Raw genomic sequence first — 22,655 nt, 5'->3', positions numbered from 1 at the left:
TACTGGTCACATTATTTCTCTACCCAGAAACCTTGTATGGCTTCCTCTTACTTCTTGGGTCAGGGTGAAATTAGATGTTTTGTGTATTTTCTGGCTACTTTGTGCTGATGTCCTGCCCTCTTCCACTGCAGAGGAAGCACCATGTGGTCAGGGGCAGTGGCTGTCTCAGTCACCATTCTGTCCCCTGCACAGCGCCAGGCACATAATGGTACTTAACAAATGTTTGCCGAATGAATGGGCAGACAGATGGGTGTCCACATTAGTTTCTTACCTACTTCGTGCCTTCTGATGCCCCTTTGCGCCTGCCAGTTTGCTCAGAATTATGTTTCTGTCCCCAGCACTGGCCTGTTTGCTCAGGGTGTTATTTTCCCCTGAAATGCCACAGCCCATCTTGGGTACCCAAAGCAAATCAAAGTCCACCGTTTGTGTTCCCATTTGGGTCTCACCACCTCCATGAAGTTTTCTTTGCATTCTGACTAATACTGCTGTGAATGTATTTCTGCACCATTAATGTTAGCATTCCTGTTTTTATACTGTTTAGGTAAATCCATGTTTACATGGAGTTTTGGGGGGATAAAATAAGAAATAGATATGAATCTATGCATAATTTCTTTGAGCTACTGACCATATTGTATTTCTTTTGTGTCCCTAGTGGTTTTTTTGGTTTTTTTGTTTTGTTTTGTTTTTTGGAGACGCAGTTTCACTTTTATTGCCCAGGCTGGAGTGCAATGGTATGATCTTGGCTCACTGCAACCTCCACCTCCCGGGTTCAAGCAATTCTCCTGCCTAAGCCTCCCAAGTAGCTGGAACTACAGGCATGTACCACCACACCTGGCAAATTTTGTATTTTTAGTTGAGAGGGGGTTTTCCATGTTGGTCAGGCTGGTCTCGAACTCCTGACCTCAGGTGATCTGCCTACCTTGGCCTCCCAAAGTGCTGGGATTACAGGCGTGAGCCACCGCACCCGGCCTGCTGACAGTGTTTTCTAAAGCCGGTTGACATTCAGTAAATTTACTGATTGAAATGATAAGTATTTACTAATGACATACTTAACTTGTCTACTTGAATTCTAGAGGAACTTATTATTAAAAGGAAATTATTATTGTTAATTTGGTATATCTAAATTTCATGTATGAAAATTGTTTGAGGTCGGTTACAAGATGAAGAGAGCAAATTCAAACACATGTGTTTATGCTCAGGCCCCAGAGTAAGTTAAGGCCTATGGAGACTCAGTCCAGCACTGAATATCATGCCAGAAGATGAAACAACAGCTTTTCCCTTGCTTGGCTTGTCCTTTTCATCTGGCAGATATTGATTATCTTCCCCTTATGTTTCTCTATTGTGGTGGGAAAAGGTTACTTTATTCTTTTTTGCACTAGCACCAATAATGACATTTGTAAAAGAAAATAAGTTTCAGATGGATCAAATATATTTTTGTACAGTGATTTTTTTCTGTTTGTTTTGGTCAGTTAAATGGAGCTGCATTTTTACAGTAGATATTGGTTAGTCTCACATTAAATTCTGTTCTACTCGCAATGTTCCTATGGAGATCAGTCAGAATGAGTTACTCCAGTCTACACAATGCTTGATGTTGTAGGATGATTCCAAATACATCATTGGGGTTTATTTCTGTTTGAGGATGAATCCCATATTTCCAGACTTTCCAAAGATATTCTGCATGTAAATGAAAATGAGAGAAGGTGGGGTTGAACAGGAAAAATGGCATCAGAATATGGTACAGCTGGGAATGAGAGGGACTGTATTATGGAAAGCTTCAGGCTGTATAGTTGGAACCGTTACAGAATGAAGTAGGGAATTTTTTTTTTAACCATGTCCGGTTAAGTGGTTGCTTTTTAATGCCTGATAATTAAGTGGCTTGGTCTCTTAGTATAATTGGTATCTACTAAATGACACCAAATAATATGTGACACCCTTTCTCTCCATAGAACAGCTGTTACTCAGCACAAACTAACCATGCTGTCTTGGTGTTAATTAGCTCTGAAATCTGCTTTTTCTTTTAAAGTGTATAAGCACCAACTATCATTAAAAAAAACTGCAGGTTTTTATGAGCTGATGCAGTTTCTTTCCATCAGATTACTGTAGAACATACGGACAGTAATGAATCTTCAATTGTGGTAATCAGGCAAACTTCCCAAAATCCAGTAGAATATAGTTTGTGGAGCCTTGGTTGCTGAAATTCAGTAATACAGCTACATCACCTGGAAGTCTTGAGTTTGAAAGTATAGACTAAAGCAACAGAAAAAAACCTGATGGCTTTAGTATTCCCAAAGTGAACGTGAATAAGAGTTATTATTAAGTTGTTAATTATATGCTCTATTCAGTCTTCAAAGTATCAAATCAAGTATCATTGTCACGGTAGGTATAAGTACTGTTCACCAAACGTGGTTGGTCTTTGCTTGCCCAGCACATGGTAGGACTGCACTTGCTAGTGTCCTTGTGGTTGAGCAAGACCATGGGACGAGTTCTAGCCAGTGATGTAGTGGAAGTGAGGTGTGTCCCTTCTAGGCCCAAGCATGTAAATGCCAGTGTGAGCCAGGAGGTCTCATGTGCTTCCCTCTGCCTTGATGATTGGCACAGGATGACTGCTCTGTCAACCTGGGACCTGATAACATTGCCAAACTGTACTAGCTGGCCTCACATGGACATGTAAAGTGAAAGAGAAATAAACCATTAAAATTTTTGGATTATTTGTTACTGTACTATCATCTAACCCAGTAGTTATCAAGCTTTTTGGTGTTAGGATTTCTTTATGTTCTTAAATTATTGAGGTCCCAAAGAGCTTTTGTTTATGTGAATTATAGCTATTGATATTTAATTAGAAGTTAAAACTGAGTAATTGGTTAAATATTGTTGTAAAACGAGACACAAATACAAATGTATTTCAGTAGAAGCACAAGGAAAACATAAGGATTTAAAGTGATTATTGGACAATAAAGAGGTTACAGATACACAGACATCACAGCAGGTATAACCAACGACAGTGAGCACAGTCATGGAACTGAGATCTAATTCAGTTAATCTCAAAACTCTTGTATTTATACCCTTGTATTTATTTAAACTCTTGTATTTATACCAACCTTAGAAATTTCTAGAAAACATGACATGTACACACATTCCATTGGCCATCAGAACAATGATATTGTAACTAAAAGTTCTCTGAAAAGGAATTTGGAAAAAAGAGATTTTACTCCAGTACCAGAGAGACGCAGCCTCCAGTGTGAAACAAAGGTGGGTTCCAGAGAATGAAAGGAAAGCTCAGATTTTACAACCAAAGTTCCTGCCTGGGTTCCCAATCAGGTCCATTTATGTAAATGAGGGATTGAAACTTGCTTAGTTCTGATCGGTTGATACAAGTGAGCCCTGATTGGCTGGGGCAGAGGAGGTCCAAAGATAAAAGATGTGGATTTTGGAAAACTGTACCACCCCTAGTCAGCAGAAGGCCACCTGACTCTGTTTTAAATTTAGGTCTCTCAGGATTCATCTTGAAGGATTGGCTCTGTTAGGTTCACATTTGTTCCTAATATCATCACACGTCCTGTAACCTCAAGATTCCACTGTACACTCAAGAGAGGATAAGAGTGAAAAAGGCAAATAATAGCTTCATGTTATTAGAAAAATAGTTTTGACTTCGTGAATCCCTGCAGGGGTCTCAGAGATTCCCCGGATGCCCCAGACCACGCTTTGAGAACCACTGATCTAGCCTATGCTAATCAAATGCAATCGTGCTGCAGACATTATCCAGACATGTTTTAGCTTATTTTGCCCTTAGCCTCCTGAGTAGCTGGAAGTAAACCTGCATAAGTTTTTAAAAATTTTTTGTAGAGACAGGATCTCGCTATGTTGCCCAAACTGGTCTTGAATTCCTGGCCTCAAGCAGTTCTCCCACCTTGGCATGCCAAAGTGCTGGGATGACTGGAGTGAGCCACTGCACCAGCTCTGTTATTGATTTCTGAATTCATCCTCTTGTGGTAGGAGAAGATATTTTGTATGAGATCAGTCTTTAAAGTCTGTTGAGACTTAATTTGGGGCCTAACATATAGTCTATCCAATGAAAATATAACCAGGTGATTGAGATGATGAAAGTTTATAGACAAAGTATAATACATCTCTTAATTTTATTACAGAATTTTAGTATAAGAATGTACCTTTAGAAATCATTCTTAATGATATCTCATTGCATTTTGAAATGATAACAGTATTTCTGTGAATAGTGAAAGAGGTTCTCATTTGTGAAATATCGAACTAGTGACCTTAGCTATTCAGTTATGATGAAAGGCCCGATCTAACCTTTCATTGAATGTGATATTTATTAAAAATGAAACATCTTGTTTCCATTACTTAATCAATAGCTTATTAAACCATTTATTAATAAGATCAAAGAATGTCTTGCAGACTAGATATTCAGCTCTCTTTCATCTAGTTTAGTTTTAACAACCAGGAAATAGCAGTCTAACTTGGAGTCAGTCAAATCTGTCTAATCCTGTACTTGTAACTTTTATGAGATACAGGAAAGGACAATTAAAATTTGCAGAAAGAAAATAATTTGTGGCCAGGTGCAGTGGCTCACGCCTGTAATCCTAGCACTTTGGGAGGCCAAGGCAGACGGATCACCTGGGGTCAGGTGTTCAAGACCAGCCTGGCCAACACAGTGAAACTCGATCTCTTTTAAAAATACAAAAAACTAGCTGGGCGTCATGGCACATGCCTGTAATCCCAGCTACTTGGGAGGCTGAGGCAGGATAATTACTTGAACCTAGGAGGTGGAGGCTGCAGTGAGCCAAGATCACGCCACTGCACTCCAGCCTGGGTGGCAGAGTAAAACTCCATCTCAAAAAAAAAAAAGAAAGAACATAATTTGTAATGGCCATGTAGAGAAAAAAAAAACAAGCCCCTTTTACATCGTCACATAAGTAAACCTACCTGGAAAAGATTATTTCCCCATGATTTATGTTTGAAACACTAGGGTTTGGTACAGGTAGTATATTGACAAATGTGGCAAGAAATGCATTTAAAGTTGGGAGAAAAAAAACACTGTAGCAAGAAGAAGAAAAAGGAGGAAATTTATTTCTGATTCCAATTAAATATATATAAAGATTTTTTTAAAAAAGGAGAAAATGCAGAGATAGAAATATGGAGGCCCACCTCTTCTAGGGAGCCTTGTATTTTTATAGGAATAGGATATACATGCAGAAAAGTGGTCATCTCCTGAGTATACAGCACAGTGAATTTTCACAAGCAGGACTACTTCGTGAGTGAATGTTTCTGTTCCCCACGCACCAAGGCGGTGCTCTCTGAATTGTTCCAGTTTCAGTACTCCTGCTGCCAAAAAGATAGGACAATTGACTTGTGGTGATGGTCATAACAAAAGTGGTCATGGTCCCTGGTCTGAGCTGGGCATTGTCAAGCTCTCATGCTTGTATTTTCTCAATTATGCCTCACAGAGACACAGAAAGAGGCACCGTTGTCCACACTTTGCGGATGAGGAAACAGAAAGGGGTTTAAAGCAGCCGATTCCTAAGTTTTTGCTGCGTGTCAGGCACTGTGTGAAGCACTGCGTAGTCACTGTCTGGTTTCATTCTCACACTGTCCTTGTGAGGGCTGTCATCCCCTTTTATGGAGGAGAAGACCAAAGGCCAGAAATCTCACTTGCCGTGGTCACAAAGCTTGGAAGTGACAGATCCTGCATCTAAACATGGGCCATTTGACTGCCACACCTGCATTCTCAACCAGCAAAATGGAAGGTTGTTTTGCCCCAGAGCGAACCACATGGACACGCCTGGAGGACAGTGCCATCCCGGAAGGCGGCACCAAGGGAAGATGGAAGAGAGCTTTGCCATGGAGTGGGTCTCACCAATTCTCAGAGTCCAGGAGCTGCTCATTCAGCAAGATCCTTAACCCTTTTCTGACAGAGTAGTTAATCGCACTTTCCAGGAGCTCCTGATTTAAAATGGCATGCAGCAGAGTTGCCTCTCTCCAAATAAGCAGGAAGCTCTCTGTGGCCTGCTTTAAAGGACAAGCTGAATGGCTCAGGTCTAGCCAGTTTCTGCCCCACGCACCCCCCCCCCCGCACCCCCGCACCCCGCGTCATCCAGGCTAGAGTACAGTGGTGCAGTCGTAGCTCATTGCAACCTCAACCTCCCCAGGCTGAGGTGATCCTTCCACCTCAGCCTTCCAGGTAGGACCACAGGCAAGTGCCTCCATGCCCAGCTAATTTTTGTATTTTTGGTAGATAAGGACTTTTGCCATGTTACTCAGCCTAGTCTTGAACTTGTGGGCTCAAGCAGTCTGCCCACGTCCTCCTGCCAAAGTGCCTGGTCTACAGGTGTGAACCACTGCGCCCAGCCTTGTTTCTTTTCTGAATAGCAGAATCCAGTAAAGTTAGAGTCAGAAGGCTCCTGGAGGTCACACACGCCATCACCTGCTCCTCAGACAGAGCCTGGTGTAGGGGTGCAGAGATGGGCCTGAGGGAGCAGAACCCGGGCCCCAGCGCCCCACCTCCTCTCGGGCACATGGGACCAATGGGCCGATGTCTGCACGTCTTTCCAGTCACGTTTATTGTCTACCTCTTGGAGTTCTTCAGAATTCTTTGTTTAGAACCCCTGGTAAACTCACACAAATGCCCTGGCTTTCCAGCATCTGAATAACTTAATCCTGAAGAAATATTTAGATTCCAGGCCAAAAATTATTTCTAAAGTACAGTAAAATTGCACTTTTTTTTTTTTTTTTTTCCTGGTAAAGAAGCTCGTTGGTCCTGGGACTGAAAGATACTGAAAAATTGTGGGAGTAATAGCATACAGAATCATCTATCTTTTCCTTTGTAACCATGGTCGCTGGACTAATTACGTCTCTGTGACCTCTTTGAGGGTCTGTGTTTCAGGCCCGGATCCTAGGTGTCAGTCCTCACGTCCTCTCCTGGGACCTGGGCTTATTCTTCTGTTCAGGTGGCAGATTTCTTGGGCCCCTCTAGCATGTTGTCAGTGACCCAGAAATGTGTTTCAGTTGTCAAAATGGTGGGGATATGTCCCCAAATCAAGTGTTCTTTAACTGATATACCAAAGGGTAAAGCTGTCCATCCCATACCACCTCCAACAGGCAAAAATAGCCTCTAGAATCAAACCTAGCACTTCCCAAAAGCAGACCTGAGGGGCCAGCCACACAGCCCACTCAGTGTCCCAGAGCCTCTGAGGGGCCCTGCCTAGAGACCCTCTTGGTGGCTGCGAGGCAGGCCATGGTGAATGCAGGTTTGCCTTGTTGGCCTGCCCCGCACTGTGGTTAAAGCACACCAGAGCCTGTCTGCCTTGTGCCGCCCCCAAGATGTCCTGCATAGGAGAATGGAGAGTTGATGCCTTTTGGTTTTCAGGGGGTTTTGCGGGGATGGTTGGTTCCCACAGGTTAATGAAGCATTTCTACCGCTGAATGGGCTGCCTTCTGGACTTACAAGGTTGTGTTAGAGGTGCGTGTGGGCCTTAGAAGTTTGTCTTTGAATTTCAAGGATTCATACTCATTTTGTCATTAAATTCATGTCATTTCTGTCTAATGGTTTATAGCTTTTTTTTTCCTGAACCTATTCTGTTGAGAGTACCTTGGCATGATTTACTTCAAATAAGTTAAAGAGTTAGCGGGTCTCTGTGACATTTTTGTTTCAGCTTAGAGCACACTGAGCCATTCCAGAGACACAAACCTGCATTCATCTGATAGCAGCACTTCCCAGCAAAACCCAGTCACTATTGATGTACATAACTGATCACTTTATTAACTGGCAAAAAGAAGCCCTGTTGAGGTAAACCTAACTTCATTACATCCTGTACATCGAGAGCAGACACGTGGGGACGTGGCTGATGGGTTCCCATTTCAAGGCTGATTTTGATCATGATAATGTGTGAGTAGCATTGATTGTTCTCTAATTGAATTTTTCTTTCTTTAGGCCTCTTCTGAAGAGCTGAAAGCTGCCTACCGGAGGCTGTGTATGCTCTACCATCCAGACAAGCACAGAGACCCAGAGCTCAAGTCACAGGCGGAACGGTTGTTTAACCTTGTCCACCAGGCTTATGAAGGTCAGTGGAAGGCTGGATTTGTAGAAACATCCTGGTAACAGATATTCGATTTTTAGGAGGCGTGATTTGTAGAGGATAGAAGCAGAGAGTCCTTAGAGGTATATAAAAGAGGTGGTTAGTTTAGTACTTTTCACTGACAGCGTCCTTTGAAAGAGTAGTATTTTGCTTTGGAAATCAATACATGTCCAGTAAGTAGAAAATGAGAGACTGGGTGAAGTAATAGACAGAGTCTCAATTGCAAGGGAGTACTCAAGTTTTAAATCGTTCACCAGTTTTCTTCTAAAGGGAACTCTTACAGGTAAAAGGCTGATCGTTACAGGGAAGGTTTCTTTGTTCTCTTTTTTGTTAGAAGATACAAGGACATTTTTTCATCTAAAAGTGATTTTATTGGTTCTGAAGCATTCAGTTTTCGGTTCTAATAAAAGAAAGAAAATGATGTTAAGAAGGCTTATAGGAAATAGAATCAAGTGATTCACATTTTTATGCTTACGTATGTCGAAAGAACCTTCTGTGATATATTGTTTTATAAAATATTAAAGTCACTATTGGATATAGAGCTTCTGTTTGGGGTGGCAAAAAGTTCTGGAAATAGAGAGTGATGATGGTTACACAACATTGTAAATGTACTTAATCCTATTGAATTATATACTTTAAAATGGTTAAAATGGTAAATTTATATGTATCATTTTACCACCATTTTAAAAATTTAAATTAAAAAAAAGTTAAATTACTCTTATATGCATCAAGTACACTAAGTTATTTGTTCCAGAACCATTTGGTGATTTGCTCCTTAGACCAAAAATTAGATAATGTGTTTCTTTGTAAAATCATAAAGACATCTCACTGTATACATAACAGCTTGTAGTATATTTCACTTTATAGTTTTACCAAAAAGTTAGATTTTAATGGCCAGTGAAAATCAGGCTTCAGTGTGTGATAAATGTGTACAGTCAGTGTAGTATCATTACCAGATTTAACTCTATTCAGATCATTTGCATGGCGGTTGTGAAGAATAGCCTGTTCTTTTTATTGTATTATGTTCTCTAAATGGGTGCATTAATTTCACTGTTGTCTAAATTAGCCACATAGTTTGCTTGTATTGTGTTGGACACTTGGGGAAGAGTTAACAGAAAAATCCTACCAGTGCTAGTGAAAGTGCCACAGCAGCAGACCCTGCCTCATGTGTAGCCTACAGGGAGAAAAATAGTGAATGAATAATTCCCTTTTTTTTTTTTTTTTTTTTTTTTTGAGACAGAGTCTCATTTTGTTGCCCAGGCTGGAGTGCAGTGGCGCGATCTTGGTTCACTGCAACCTCTGCCTCCTGAGTTGGATGGAGCAATTCTCCTGCCTCAGCCCCTCAAGTAGCTGGGATTACAAATATGCACCACAATGCCCAGCTAATTTTTGTATTTTTAGTAGAGATGGAGTTTCACCGTGTTGGCCAGGCTGGTCTTGAACTCCTGACCTCAGGTGATCCACCATGTTGGCCTCCCGGAGTGCTGGGATTACATGTGTGAGCCACCTCGCTGACCAAATAATTCCTTATTAAATGCTGGAGAGGAACACAAATTTGGCTCCTGTGTTTTCCAGGAGATGGCATTTCTTCCTTTCCCATTAGATTTGATTATACATAGGATCATTTATGTGGTTTTTAAATTAGCCCTAAAAATACATGGGAACTCTTAAGGGAGAAGAGGCCCGAAGGTCTTGGCAAAAATTGGTGAAGTAGAGGGGAAAGATCATGATCATTTGAGTTCTGTTGGGATATTGTTGAGCAGCTCTCACCCTTAACTGAGAAATCCTTTCTGATGTAGTTTGGGTGATGCGGCCAACAACATGGTAAGAGGTGTTTTTGTCTTTTAAAATTATTTACAAATAGAGAGGTAAACAAAATAAATGTAGACTGTCTTTGGGGTTAATAAAACTCTATAGAGTAAATAATCAGCTTTTTCTAGTATCTGAGCCTGTTTCTACCTTTATATCAAGCTTCTTTAGAAACTGGAACCCACTCTTTCAAGTCAGTGTACTTTTATATGCTATAGCAGAAATTTACCAAATTATTTTAAAAACAACATTGGCGTCCTTTTGCAACGCAGGAGCTAGTGCAGCTTCCTACACGTTGCACCTTGTACACCTTGTGACCTGTACCTTACAATCAAGAGTAACTTGGACACTGGGAAAATCTGACTTTTCTCATTTGTAGTCACCTTTAGACATACTCTACATTAGCCAGGTGCAGTGGTTCGTGCCTGTAATCCCAGCACTTTGCAAGGCCAAGGCAAGAGAATCATTTGAGGCCAGGAATTCAAGATCAGCCTGGGCAACATAGGGAGAGCCCGTCTCTACAAAAAATAAATTAGCTGGGCATGGTGGCACACACCTGTAATCCCTGCTTCTTGGGAAGCTGAAGTGGAAGAATTGCTTAAGCCCAGGAATTCAAGGCTACAGTGAGCTGTGATCATACAACTGCACTCCAGCCAGGACAATAGAGAGAGACCCTGTCAGTCAGTAAATCAATAAACAAACAAATCCAAATCCTAGGCCAAATCGAAAAAGCAGTTAGGAGGAAAGATGCATAGAAAATGAAAGGGTAGTAGGAGGATTGTGATCAGACAGTGGGGAGCAGGAGATGAGCCTACCTAATGATGTCAGTGTTCTCAGAAAGGACTGAAGGTGAATTTCGTATTTTATAAACGTATTTGATTTTTAATTTGCAGTGCTTAGTGACCCCCAAACCAGGGCCATCTATGATATATATGGGAAGAGAGGACTGGAAATGGAAGGATGGGAGGTAAGATAAACTATGCGTCTGGTGTCCCAGAAAAGTCATGAAACAGATACAAAACATCTCCCCCAAAACCCTGCAATCTGTCCTACTGCCTTTGGGAATATTTGAAAACATTAGAGCCCCCTACCTTGCCTTGTATTTCGTTTTAGAGGCTGAGTTCTGGACTTGGCTTTGCCACTCTGTCACTCTGAAGTTGGGCCAGCCACTCCTCTGACTCGTCCTTCTTTCCCTAACCTGTCAAGTAAAACGGAAGAGGGATGGACTGGGCCAGTAATTTTTAACCCAGATGTGGGGTGGGAGCAGCTGGAGCAGGGATTGATGGGAGGCGATTTCTTCAAGGGTGCGCCTCTGTCTGCACTTCCACTTCCTCTACCCTCCACAGCTCTGCGCCTCTCTCTCCACCTCAGTTCTCAATAATTTCGGTGAGGAAATGTTTCAGATGGGAGTACGTTATGCATGTGGACAAAATGGAAGCAGAGAAAAGTTGAGAACTGCTGGGTTACGTTGCCTATGAGGACCCTTTCAGTTCTCATGCATTATACTATAATGATAGGGCTCTGTCAAACGTGATAAGTGAAACAAAATACATAGCAAATGTGTAGCCCTTGGCAGCCATGCTGTGGGAGAACAGTCACTGAACTCAGACAATTTGTTTTCTTTCGCGCTGCCACAGACTAGCAGGAGAGCCTTGGGCAAGCTATTGGACTGCTGGTGCTTCCATGTTACTGTCTGAAAAATGAATATTAAAATTAGTTGTGAAACTCTAAATTGCTACAGGAATATAGGAGTATCATTAAAGAAACTTGGTGCTGAGCCAGGCAAAGTGGCTCACACCTATAATCCTAACACTTTGGGGAGCCAAACTGGGAGGATTACATGAGGCCAGGAGTTTGAGACCAGCCTGAGAAACGTAGCAAAACTCTGTTTCTATAAAACATTTTTTTTTTTTTTAATGAGGCAGGCTTGGCACACACTTGTATTCCCAGCTACACAGGAAGCTGAGATGGGAGAATCACTTGAGCACAGGAGGTTGAGGCTGCAGTGAGCTATGATCACACCACTACACTCCATCCAACAAGGGCAACAGAGCAAGACCTTGTCTCACACAAAAAAAGAAAGAAACTTGGTTCTGATGCCCAAGAAATTTTGCTAGGCTGTTAATAACATTGAATTGTCTCTCACTGAGTTATATTTTCAGCATCGTGTAAGATTTCCCTTGAAGTTCCTTCAATGTTTGATCTCAAGCATGTGGGCCTGTCTCTTCCAGTTCTAGCATGAAAACCTCGTAAAGGCCTTTAGATGAGGAGTGGAGGAGAAGGAAGAGAGGATCCTACTTCCTTTCCCACCTTTCCACTACTGCTTCATATTGATTGCTGTGGGCATATTCCACTAAATAGCCTTTTGTGTGTGTGCGTGCAGGCATGTGTTGAGAGAATGCATGCGCTGTGTGTGTGTGTGTGGTGAGAGCGCACGCTATATCACCCAGGCTGCAGTGCATTGATCAGGCACACGCCACCATGCCTAGCTTTTTTTTTTAAGAGATGGGGTCTTGCTGTGTTGCCCAGGCTGGTCTCAAACTGCTAGCCTCTAGCTACCCTCCCACCTTAGCATCCCAAAGTGCTGGGATTGCAGATGTGAACCACTATGCCTAGCCTGTTGCCATTTTTTTATTGTCTCACACAGTGAATTGTAGTTGCCAACATTTAAACCCTGGGAGGTTCTGTATGATAATCCAGTCTTCTATCTTTTCTTGAAACATCTGAAGATCTGTTAACACTGGATCTGAGGAGCCGTCACCCTTCAGACAGGGCTGGGCTGTCCAGTCCCCACCACTCCCCTTCGTGTTCCCTCTGGCTCTTGTCATCTGCATGTTCTCCTGGCTCCAGTGGGCAGTTGGTATTTGGCTTCTGGCTTGATGGAAATAGCAGTGCTTCCTGTCACATTGGTTCATTGCAGCTAGGTATTAAGCCACGTAACTTAGCATTTTCTCATCCAGAAAGGAAAATAGAATTCTGTTTTATTTATTCCATTTCCCCCTCACTCTTTATCCACTCCTTAAAGCTTCTTTGTTTTTTTAGCTGTGGGTAGACTACAGTTTTTCAAGGCAGCAGTTGTAGTCACAGAAAAGCTGTAGGACTCCATGACATAGTCCTTCCTCAGAGACTAGGATTTTAGCCCCAGCAGCAGCATCCCAGTCAGTGGCGCAGTGGGGTTTGCTGGTAAAATCTTGTATGACTTCCTCTCATCAAACCAGATTATCTTCCCATTAGAAACAAAGCAAATTCACACACAAAATACTGGTTATAAAAATATGTCGGGCTGGGTGCAGTGGCTCACACCTGTAATTCTAGCACTTTCAAAGGCTGACACAGGGGGATCACTTGAGCTCAGGAGTTCCAGACCAGCTGGAGCAACACAGTGAGATCGCATCTCTACAAACAATACAAAATTTAAAAATTAACCAGGCATGCTGGCACATGCCTGTAGCCCTGCTACTTGGGAGGCTGAGGTGGGAGGATCGCTTGAGCCTACAAGGTCGAGGCTGCATTGAGCTATGATTATACCACTGCACTCCAGCCTAGGTGACAGTGAGACTGTGTCTCAAAAAATTAAAAATGAGGCCGGGCGCAGTGGCTCACGCCTGTAATCCCAGCACTTTGGGAGGCCGAGGCAGGTGGATCACGAGGTCAAGAGATCAAGACCATCCTGGTCAACATGGTGAAGCCCCGTCTCTACTAAAAATACAAAAAATTAGCTGGGCATGGTGGCGCGTGCCTGTAATCCCAGCTACTCAGGAGGCTGAGGCAGGAGAATTGCCTGAACCCAGGAGGTGGAGGTTACGGTGAGCCGAGATCACGCCATTGCACTCCAACCTGGGTAACAAGAGTGAAACTCCGTCTCAAAAAAAAAAAAAGAAAAAGAAAAATGAAAATAAAAATACGTACACAGTTGTGGGTGGTAAGTGGTTAAACATTATTTTTGGGTTTTTTGTTTTGTTTTAATTTTTTTTGTTTGTTTTTTTGAGACAGTCTTGCTCTGTCTCCCAGGCCACAGGGCAGTGGTGCAGATCCAGCTCACTGCAATCTCTGCCTCCCAGATTCAAGTGATTCGCCTGCTTCAGCCTCCTGCGTAGCTGGGATTAAAGGCACACACCACCATGCCTGGCTAGTTTTTGTATTTTTTTAGTAGAGACAGGATTTTACCATGTTGGCCAGAATGGTCTCCATCTCCCGACCTCGTGATCCACCTGCCTCGGCCTCCCAAAGCACTGGAATTACAGGCGTGAGCCACTGTGCCTGGCTTCATAATTTTTAGTAAACTAAGAAAGTCAAGTTCTCATAGATCAGAATTGGCTTTTTTTCATATTGATACTAAGCTTTCACTGCAAGGTAAAAATGCCTTCAAAGAAAACTAAATGAAGATACCTCCCCAGATGTTTACTCAGAGATGTATTAGTGCTTAACCTACAATAGGAAAATTGAGCCCATTATTCATATTACACAGAAAGTCTCATTGAACTCAAGCACATTTTATGAAGCTGGCATCAACATTCCTTCAAGGAATTCCTGCAGCTGGATGGATTGTTTCTTATGAGGATTCTCTCACTACAATAATAGCTTTCACTCCAGGGAGGAAGCTGTATTCCCTTCATGCTATTGTTAGTATTTTTAGACTATTAAACTCTTCAGTTGCTGAAGGGTATCCATTTACCACATAGTTATTGGGCTAGCCATATGGGTAGTCAGTGAAGGGTGAAGGGCATTGTTGGTGTTCTGAGTGTCTGAGACATCTTTAATCCAAAGATGTGAAAGCATTCCATCAACTAGAAATCGCTCCCCAACCCGCTGGAGCTTCTTTAGAATGTACAAAATATTGGCCTAGTGGTCAGTCATTAGGTAAATTTTCAGGTTTTTTGTTTGTTTGTTTTTGTCTTTAAGACAGGAGCCCACTCTGTCATCCAGGCTACAATGTAGTGGTGTGATTGTGGCTTACGGCACGATCTCGACCTCCCAGCTCAGGCCATCCTCCCACCTTAATCTTCTGAGTAGCTAAGACTACAGGTGTGCATCCCCACACCCCACTAATTTTTTATTTATTTTTTATTTTTTTGAGACAGAGTCTTGCTCTGTTGCCCAGGCTGAATGTAGTGGTGTAATCTCAGCTCACTGCAACCTCTGCCTCTGGGGTTCGAGTGATTCTTCTGCCTCAGCCTCCTGAATAGCTGGGATTACAGGTGTGTACCACTATGCCTGGCTAATTTTTGTATTTTTAGTAGAGATGGGATTTCACCCTATTGGCCAGGCTGGTCTCGAACTCCTGACCTCAGGTGATCCTCCCACATTGGCCTTCCAAAATGCTGGGGTTAGAAATGTCAGTCACTGCCGGGCGCAGTGGCTCAAGCCTGTAATCCCAGCACTTTGGGAGGCCGAGGCGGGTGGATCACGAGGTCGAGAGATCGAGACCATCCTGGTCAACACGGTGAAACCCCATCTCTACTAAAAATCTAAAAAATTAGCTGGGCATGGTGGCACGTGCTTGTAATCCCAGCTACTCAGGAGGCTGAGGCAGGAGAATTGCCTGAACCCAGGAGGCAGAGGTTGCGGTGAGCCGAGATCGCGCCATTGCACTCCAGCCTGGGTAACAAGAGCGAAACTCTGTCTCAAAAAAAAAAAAAAGAAAAGAAAAGAAAAGAAATGTCAGTCACTTTGCCCAGGCTTTTTTTATTTTTTATTTTTTTTATTTTTATTTTTTTTTTATTTTTAGTAGAGATGGGGTTTCACCGTGTTGACCAGGATGGTCTCGATCTCTTGACCTCGTGATCCGCCCGCCTCGGCCTCCCAAAGTGCTGGGATTACAGGCTTGAGCCACCGCGCCCGGCCTTTTTTTTTTTTTTTTTTTTTTTTTTTTTTTTTTTTTTTTAAAGCCTTCCAGACACTGTTACTCTTTGGGAAGATCCCCAAGGAATGAGATGTAACCACTCCCAGCTTATAAAACCAGCCCTACTATTTACTTCTTGAGGTGGGTTTAGTGATGTTCATGCAGATTCTCACATTGAAAACGAAATTGGTCATTGTTTCAGAATGGCAAAAATCTAACTTTGAACCATGAATGCTTTGACAATGTTCATTCCGGTAATGACTGGCAACTGCCATGGAAACCACGTAACGCATCTCCTGGAATGAGCGGAGTTATTATTCCAGAATAATAACTAGTAATAACTAATTATTAATAATAACTAATTATTCTGGAATAATCTAACACTTTCAGATGTTAGATTATGTCCAGTTGTTGCATCCTTCGGCCCAGATCATCTGCAGTTTGGTTTTTGTCTGCAGTCCTTTACATTATTTATATTTTACTTTTCTCTGTCTCTGTTGTTGGTTTTATAGTATATGAGAAAGCCAGCCCATATTAAAAGCTGTAACATGGTCAAGATCATGAAAAACTAGCAAAGGTTTAGAACTGTCACAGAGCAGAGAAGACTTAAGGACACCTGATGCAACGTGGAATCTTGGATTGAATCCTGGAACAGAAAAAGGGTGTTCCTAGAAAAACTAGTGAAATCTGAACCCTAGGTTTAATTAGTAGAAATGTACTAACGTTGGTTTTTGAGATTTGGCAGGTATTCCATGGTTATATAAGATGCTAACATTGGGGGAACCTGGGTGTAGGCTATTCTAGAACTTTCTGTACTATTTTTGTAGCATTTCTAAAATTCTAAATAATTTTCTAAAATTATTCCAGAATAAAAAGTTGACTAGCTAGACCCAGATGACACTTTTTTTTTTCTTTTTTCTTTTTTCTGAGATGGAGTTTTGTTCTTGTTGCCCAGGCTGGAGTGCAATGGTGCGATCTCAGCTCACCACAACCTCCACCTACCAGGTTCAAGTGATTCTCCTGCCTCCTGAGTAGCTGGCATTACAGGCATGTGCCACCATGCCTGGCTAATTTTGTTTTTTGAGTAGCGTTTCTCCATGTTGGTCAGGAAGGTCTCAAACTCCTGACCTCGGGTGATCCTTCCACCTAAGCCTCCCAAAGTGCTGGGATTACAGGCGTGAGGCGCTGCACCCAGCCCAGGTGACACTTTTTGAATATTGTCACTTAACCTTCTTCATTTTATAGCAGGGAAACTGAAGCTTCGAGAGGTGTAGTGACTTGCATGAGGTCTCCCAGGAGGTTTGGGATCCTGTCTGTCCTTCCATTATGCCACCTAGCTTTTGGAGATCTCCTCATTCCTTTCATCAATAAAGTCAGTGTTCTTGGTGGTGGTTTTTTTGTTTTAGAGATGGGGTCCCTCTATGTTGCCCAGGTTAATCTGGAACTCCTGGACTCAGTCGGTTTTCTTTTTTTTTTTTTTTTCTTTTTTGAGGTAGATGAGATAGAGTTTCGCTTTTTTGCCCAGGCTGGAGTGAAGTGGTGTGATCTCAGTTCACTGCAACCTCCACCTCCCGGGTTCAAGCAGTTCTCCTGCCTCAGCCTCCTGAGTAGCAGGGATTACAGGTGCCCATCATCACGCCTGGCTACATTTTATATTTTTAGTAGAGACGAGCTTTTCCCGTGTTGGCCAGGCTGGTCTCTAATACCTGACCGCAGGTGATCCACTCACCTCGGCCTCCCAGTGTTAGGATTACAGGCATGGAACACCGCACCTGGCCGCTCAGTTTTCTGATTAGCATAGGGATAGTGGTCTAGTGAACAGTAATTGTAAGATCCACAAGCTGTATATGATACACTCTATCCATGAGAAACATTGAACATGTCTGGTAATTATCAATTGTAATGCAGCTTCGGATGCTGTGTTCCCAGATGCCTCTGTCTGTAAGAGTTGCTGATAAGAAGAGCAGCTCATAGCTAGCTTAGTCCTGTTCCCCTCTCCAGATCATGTATTCTGTTTAAAGGAAGATATAAATAATCAAGGCTGGCAGAGGCCTATGGGAGCTGTGAATGAAATGCCCTGCCCTGCTAAGGGTCTTCACTGCTCCACGCTTTGCTGTTAGCACTTATTATGTACCAACTATTTGCAAAAATTGTGTAAAATCTGACTAAAAATGGAAGGATCTGCCACCTTTGGATTATTTGCCTCTCTAACTCATCACAGAATGTAGCAGAGAGAAAGTAATTTTCAGCTATTAGTTCAGTCTGCAAGGATTAAACAGCTAAAATTCCTGAAAATTGATCTTTTCCTGCTGCAGCCTTTGTGAAGCCTCACATTCTCCAGGTTGTTTGTTTGTTTTTCCTGCAGGGTTTGAGTCCAGGATTTTAATTCCCAACATCTTACAAATCTGTTTCCGAAAAAAATAGTAGTGTATGGGCATATTCATGGGTCTGCTTATGTCACTGGTTAGTTATGGCAAATCAAACTTTCATGAAATCTGCATTTTTTTTAAAACTAATATCCTGTTGAATAGACACTCAATTATAAAATTTCTATCTAGGCAAGGTGTGATGGCTCATGCCTGTAATTCCAGCACTTTGGGAGGTTGAGGCAGGTGGATCACTTGAGGTCAACTGTTTAAGACCAGCCTGGCCAACATGGTGAAACCCCATCTCTACTAAAGATACAAAAATTAGCTGGACTTGGTGGCACAAGCCTGTAGTTCCTGCTACTTAGGAGGCTAAGGCAGAAGAATTTCTTGAACCCAGGAGGCAGAAGTTACAGTGAACCGAGATTGCATCACTGTACTTCAGCCTGGGTGACAAAGCGAGACTCCATCTCGGAAAAAGTAAAAAACTGAAATAAAGTAAAATATCTTTATCCAGATTGGAACGGCCTGCATCATCTGGGCTATGTGGAAGAACTATCTCCATTCAGACTTAGCCTCACACTTAGACTTTCTTGTCCTTGGTGATGGGTCACTTCATTCACAATCTGCTGGGTCCAAAGAAACTGGCTCCACAGTCAGGTCCACTGAATTGGGCTATAAAGTCATGAATAGTTTTTCAAGTTTTTTTGTTTGTTTGTTTGAGACAGAGTCTTGCTTTGTCGCCCACACTGGAGTACAGTGGTGCGATCTTGGCTCACTGCAACTTTGACCTCCTGGGTTCAAAACAGTTGTCCTGCCTCAGCCTCCTGAGTAGTAGCTGGGAATACAGACATACGCCACCATGCCGCCACCATGCCCAGCTAATTTTTGTATTTTTGGTAGAGACTGGATTTCACCATGTTGGTCAGGCTGGTCTCTAACTCCTGACTTTGGGATCCGCCCACCGCAGCTCCCCAAAGTGCTGGGATTACAGTCGTGAGCCGCCACGCCCAGCCTTAATTTTTTTAAGTATTTTAAAGCGTTTTTTTCTGGATCTTCAAACTTACATGGAATAGTTGATTACCTACATTTCCCTGAAGCTCTTTTTTTATTTTCTTTTGATGAAGGGAGGGGCTGAATGAAATTGAGAAGATAATGGAAACTTTGCAAAAACTACCTTGCTTTTGTCTACATCAAGACGGGTGGTATTGCAAAGTGAGAGTGCAGTAGATTGGTGACGCGCCCTCGAGGATTTTACGCCTGGGCAGCAGGAACACATCTCGTTCATGAAACAGAACTCAGAATGGCCTTGCGAGGTCACAGAGCAATCACTGTCATGCCACTTAGGACCTTTAGTTTTTTTCTTGGATGAATTAACAGTCTTTTTATTTTAAACCTTCCTTAAAAAGAACCACTTCCCCCCTTTTTTAGCAATTATTGATTTATATTGGGTTGTTACAGAAGAAAATGTTTTCACTATTTTTAATGTTTACCGCCTGAAAGTAGTGGACACATTCCTAGGATTTTCTGGATATGTTTTTGTATTTATTTATTCTATTTATTGAAAAATAAAATCAAGTTGCACAAAGCTTGTAATATCTCCTTTATATTGAATGTTTGTGTGTGTGTGTGTGTGTGTGTGTGTATGCACACATGCTCACATACATAGGTACGTACATGTGCATAGAGAAGTTTTAGGAAGAGATATAAAAAAAAATTGAGTGTTAGCCTGTGAGAAGAGGGAATATGGGTAATGGGAGTCACATACTTTTTCATTTCCTATCCTTCTGTTCTACTGATTTTTTGCCATAAGTTTGTATTTTTTTAAATAATTTTTTGAAACTTGAAATTTCCCAGGAAACTTTTTCTCACGTCATACCTTTGTAGAGATTCTGTGAGCTGCATCTCAAGACTTCCCTGGATTTCTCCCACTGATAGGCGGAATCTGCTTTTGTACATCCCTGCCTCCTCCCGCAATCCATCGGACAACTTTGGTCCTGACAGAAGAAGAGTAACCACTTTTTCCCGTTCCCACTCTGTGTTTCTCGCTGGTGCATACAATTTTGCACCATAAACAGGACCCTTAGAAATCATGCAGGGCAGTTGCCTCTTTCACAGATGGAAGGCTGCAGCGCTGCAGGGTCTTCCCTCGTGTTTCTTTCCACTTCTCTGAAATCTCGACTAGATTGTCTTCCTTTTGAAGAAGGGCTGAACTGGAATTGGAATGCCTTATTTTTTCCTCTCTCTCTCTCTCTCTCTCTCTCTCTCTCTCTCTTTTTCCTCTTCTCTCTCTCTTTCTTTCTCTCTCTCTCTCTGTCTCTCTTTCTTTCTCTCCCCTCCCCTCCCATCCTTCTGAGTTTCTAGCTCTTGTTGCCCAAGCTAGAATGCAGTGCTGCGATCTTGGCCCACTGCAACCTGTACCTCCCACATTCAAGTGATTCTCCTGCCACAGCCTCCCGTGTAGCTGGGAATACAGGCATGCCCAACCACGCCCAGCTAATGTTTTGTATTTTTAGTAGAGATGGGTTTCACCATGTTGGCCAGGCTGGTCCCGAACTCCTGACCTCAGGTGATTCACCGGCCTCGGCCTCCCAAAGTGCTGGGATTACAGGTGTGAGCCACCATGCCCTGCCTGGAATGCCATATTTTCTCAGATTCAACATCACCATGCGTCCCCGAGCGTCCCTGAGTTTAATGAGGTCTGCTCTTTTGTACCTGAGTATTGTTACACCAGCCTATAACTGACAGCCCACATTCTAAGGTTTATATACTATTTTAGGAAGAGTTCCATGATTCTAAAAACACTGAGACCTGCCGGACATGGTGGCTCATGCCTGCAATCCCATTTCTTCGGAGGCAGATGTGGGAGGATCCTTTGAGGCCAAGAGTTTGGGGCCAACACCCCATCTCTACAACAAAATAGAAACACTCAGATCTGACAGCTTGAGATGCTTGGTCCAAGAAGCTCAAAAGGAGTCTCTAGTGATTGTCCCAGACCACTAGGGAAAGCCAGCTTGCCTTCGTCCTGATATTTAATATTTGTTACCTGAGATTCACGAGGAAATTTACACTATGAAATTTAAGGTGACATTTCCCTTGTAAGATTTTTGCTGCCTCAAAGATAAGTTGCTAAAATAAAGAATGTTAAAGAATGTTTAACTCTGGAGAGCCGAGGAAAAAACTCATTTCAACCTTGGGACGGGCCAGGAGGGCAGCAGAGCTCTCCCTCGCCCAGGCCTGAGCCATCAGACAGCAGAACTCATGGTTTGGGGTACTTCCTGGGTAAAGGGCGTGGCCAGACCCCAGGCAGCATGCACACACCAAAGTCAGTGACTGCCCTGCTCTATGTACATTTCCCTCACCTCCCGGGTCCTCAGCTGTCTTCCCATCTTGATTCTGCACACAGGTTGTGGAAAGGAGGAGAACCCCAGCGGAAATTCGAGAGGAGTTTGAGCGACTGCAGAGAGAGAGGGAGGAGAGGAGACTGCAGCAGCGAACCAATCCCAAGGTAAGCCAGGGGCCAGGTTTCCTCATAGGACACCTCATGAAAAGGCCTCATAACCAGAAGCCAGGTCTGAAAAAATGAGGTGCTGGTGGCTTGTTAAAGCAAAAACATACAAAGCTGTTGGGACAAAATTTTGCTTGTATTATGTAAAAGTAGTAATCTTTCTAGAAGGCACCTCCCTGGCAGCCATCAGACACACTGCTGCTGATCTCCAGGAGGTGAGTGTTTTATACCATGTGGAGGAAAGACAAAGCCAGTCTCCTGCTTCTTCCAGAAATCGGGGAGTTTTGCCAAGCAGATACACAGGCTAGTTGTCTAAGACCGTTTCCTCCGACTATGCTGACCAAGTCCTTGACACTGGAAGTCAGAGGGCAGTGGCAGGGCAGAGGACAGCCACCTAACCACCTAAGCATAGAGGCAGCAGAAGTCCTTGCTTACCCATCAAGATGTGGAGCACTAAATGGTGCAGAGGGCTCGGGGCGTGTCCACATTGCCTTGAGCAGAGGGCCCTGCTCACATCACCCCAGGGCATTGGTGCCATAACCACCGGTCACTGGGTTGTTTGAGCAGCAGAGTTCATCCCAGATCCCTGATGGAGTTTAAGTCCTTTCACCGAGTGACACTACTGAGTGAGAGTTGCTTTTCAATCCTAGGCATGCTGTCTTCTTCCTTCAGTTTGCTGGGGAGATTGTTTTGCATGTGTGTCCCAGCTCTGCGGAAAATAGGATAGCTGGGTCACTGAGATGCCAGTTGTACTGCACAGCTAATTAAACATGGCACGATGTATTGTTCAGCTGTGTTTAAAAAGAGGGCTCAGTGGCCAGACCCTATCATTATGGCCAGGAGAGCCTGGCAGACAGCCTGTATGTGTCGTGATAAGGAGCTGGGAGCCCCCCGTCTTCTGTCAGCCTCTTCTCCCATGATCTGTCAACTGAGCAATGTTGTTGGAAGGAGAGCAGAAGCCATACAAAGTAATAAGAAGCATTATAGTTTTTTTTAAACCTTGTAAAGAGAGCAGACTGGGTATGGTGGCTCATGCCTCT

At 43.0% G+C, this 22,655-nt stretch overlaps 1 protein-coding gene across 1 annotated transcript in view; it reads left to right on the top strand.

Moving 5' to 3' along the window:
* The window catches only part of DNAJC11 (DnaJ heat shock protein family (Hsp40) member C11), a 69,457-nt gene that overhangs the window by 10,160 nt on the left and 36,642 nt on the right, over positions 1 to 22,655 (top strand). The window contains exons 2-4 of the mRNA XM_039474481.2: positions 7,946 to 8,075; positions 10,793 to 10,866; positions 21,514 to 21,615. Of these exons, the coding sequence (XP_039330415.1) occupies positions 7,946 to 8,075; positions 10,793 to 10,866; positions 21,514 to 21,615 (306 nt within the window). The remainder of the gene's footprint in view (positions 1 to 7,945; positions 8,076 to 10,792; positions 10,867 to 21,513; positions 21,616 to 22,655) is intronic.

This window comes from Saimiri boliviensis, chromosome 11 (assembly GCF_048565385.1).
Source record: "Saimiri boliviensis isolate mSaiBol1 chromosome 11, mSaiBol1.pri, whole genome shotgun sequence".
Taxonomy (NCBI): Eukaryota; Metazoa; Chordata; class Mammalia; order Primates; family Cebidae; genus Saimiri; species Saimiri boliviensis.
Note: the sequence above shows the minus strand (reverse complement) of the source record. Positions and strands in the feature narration are given on the sequence as shown.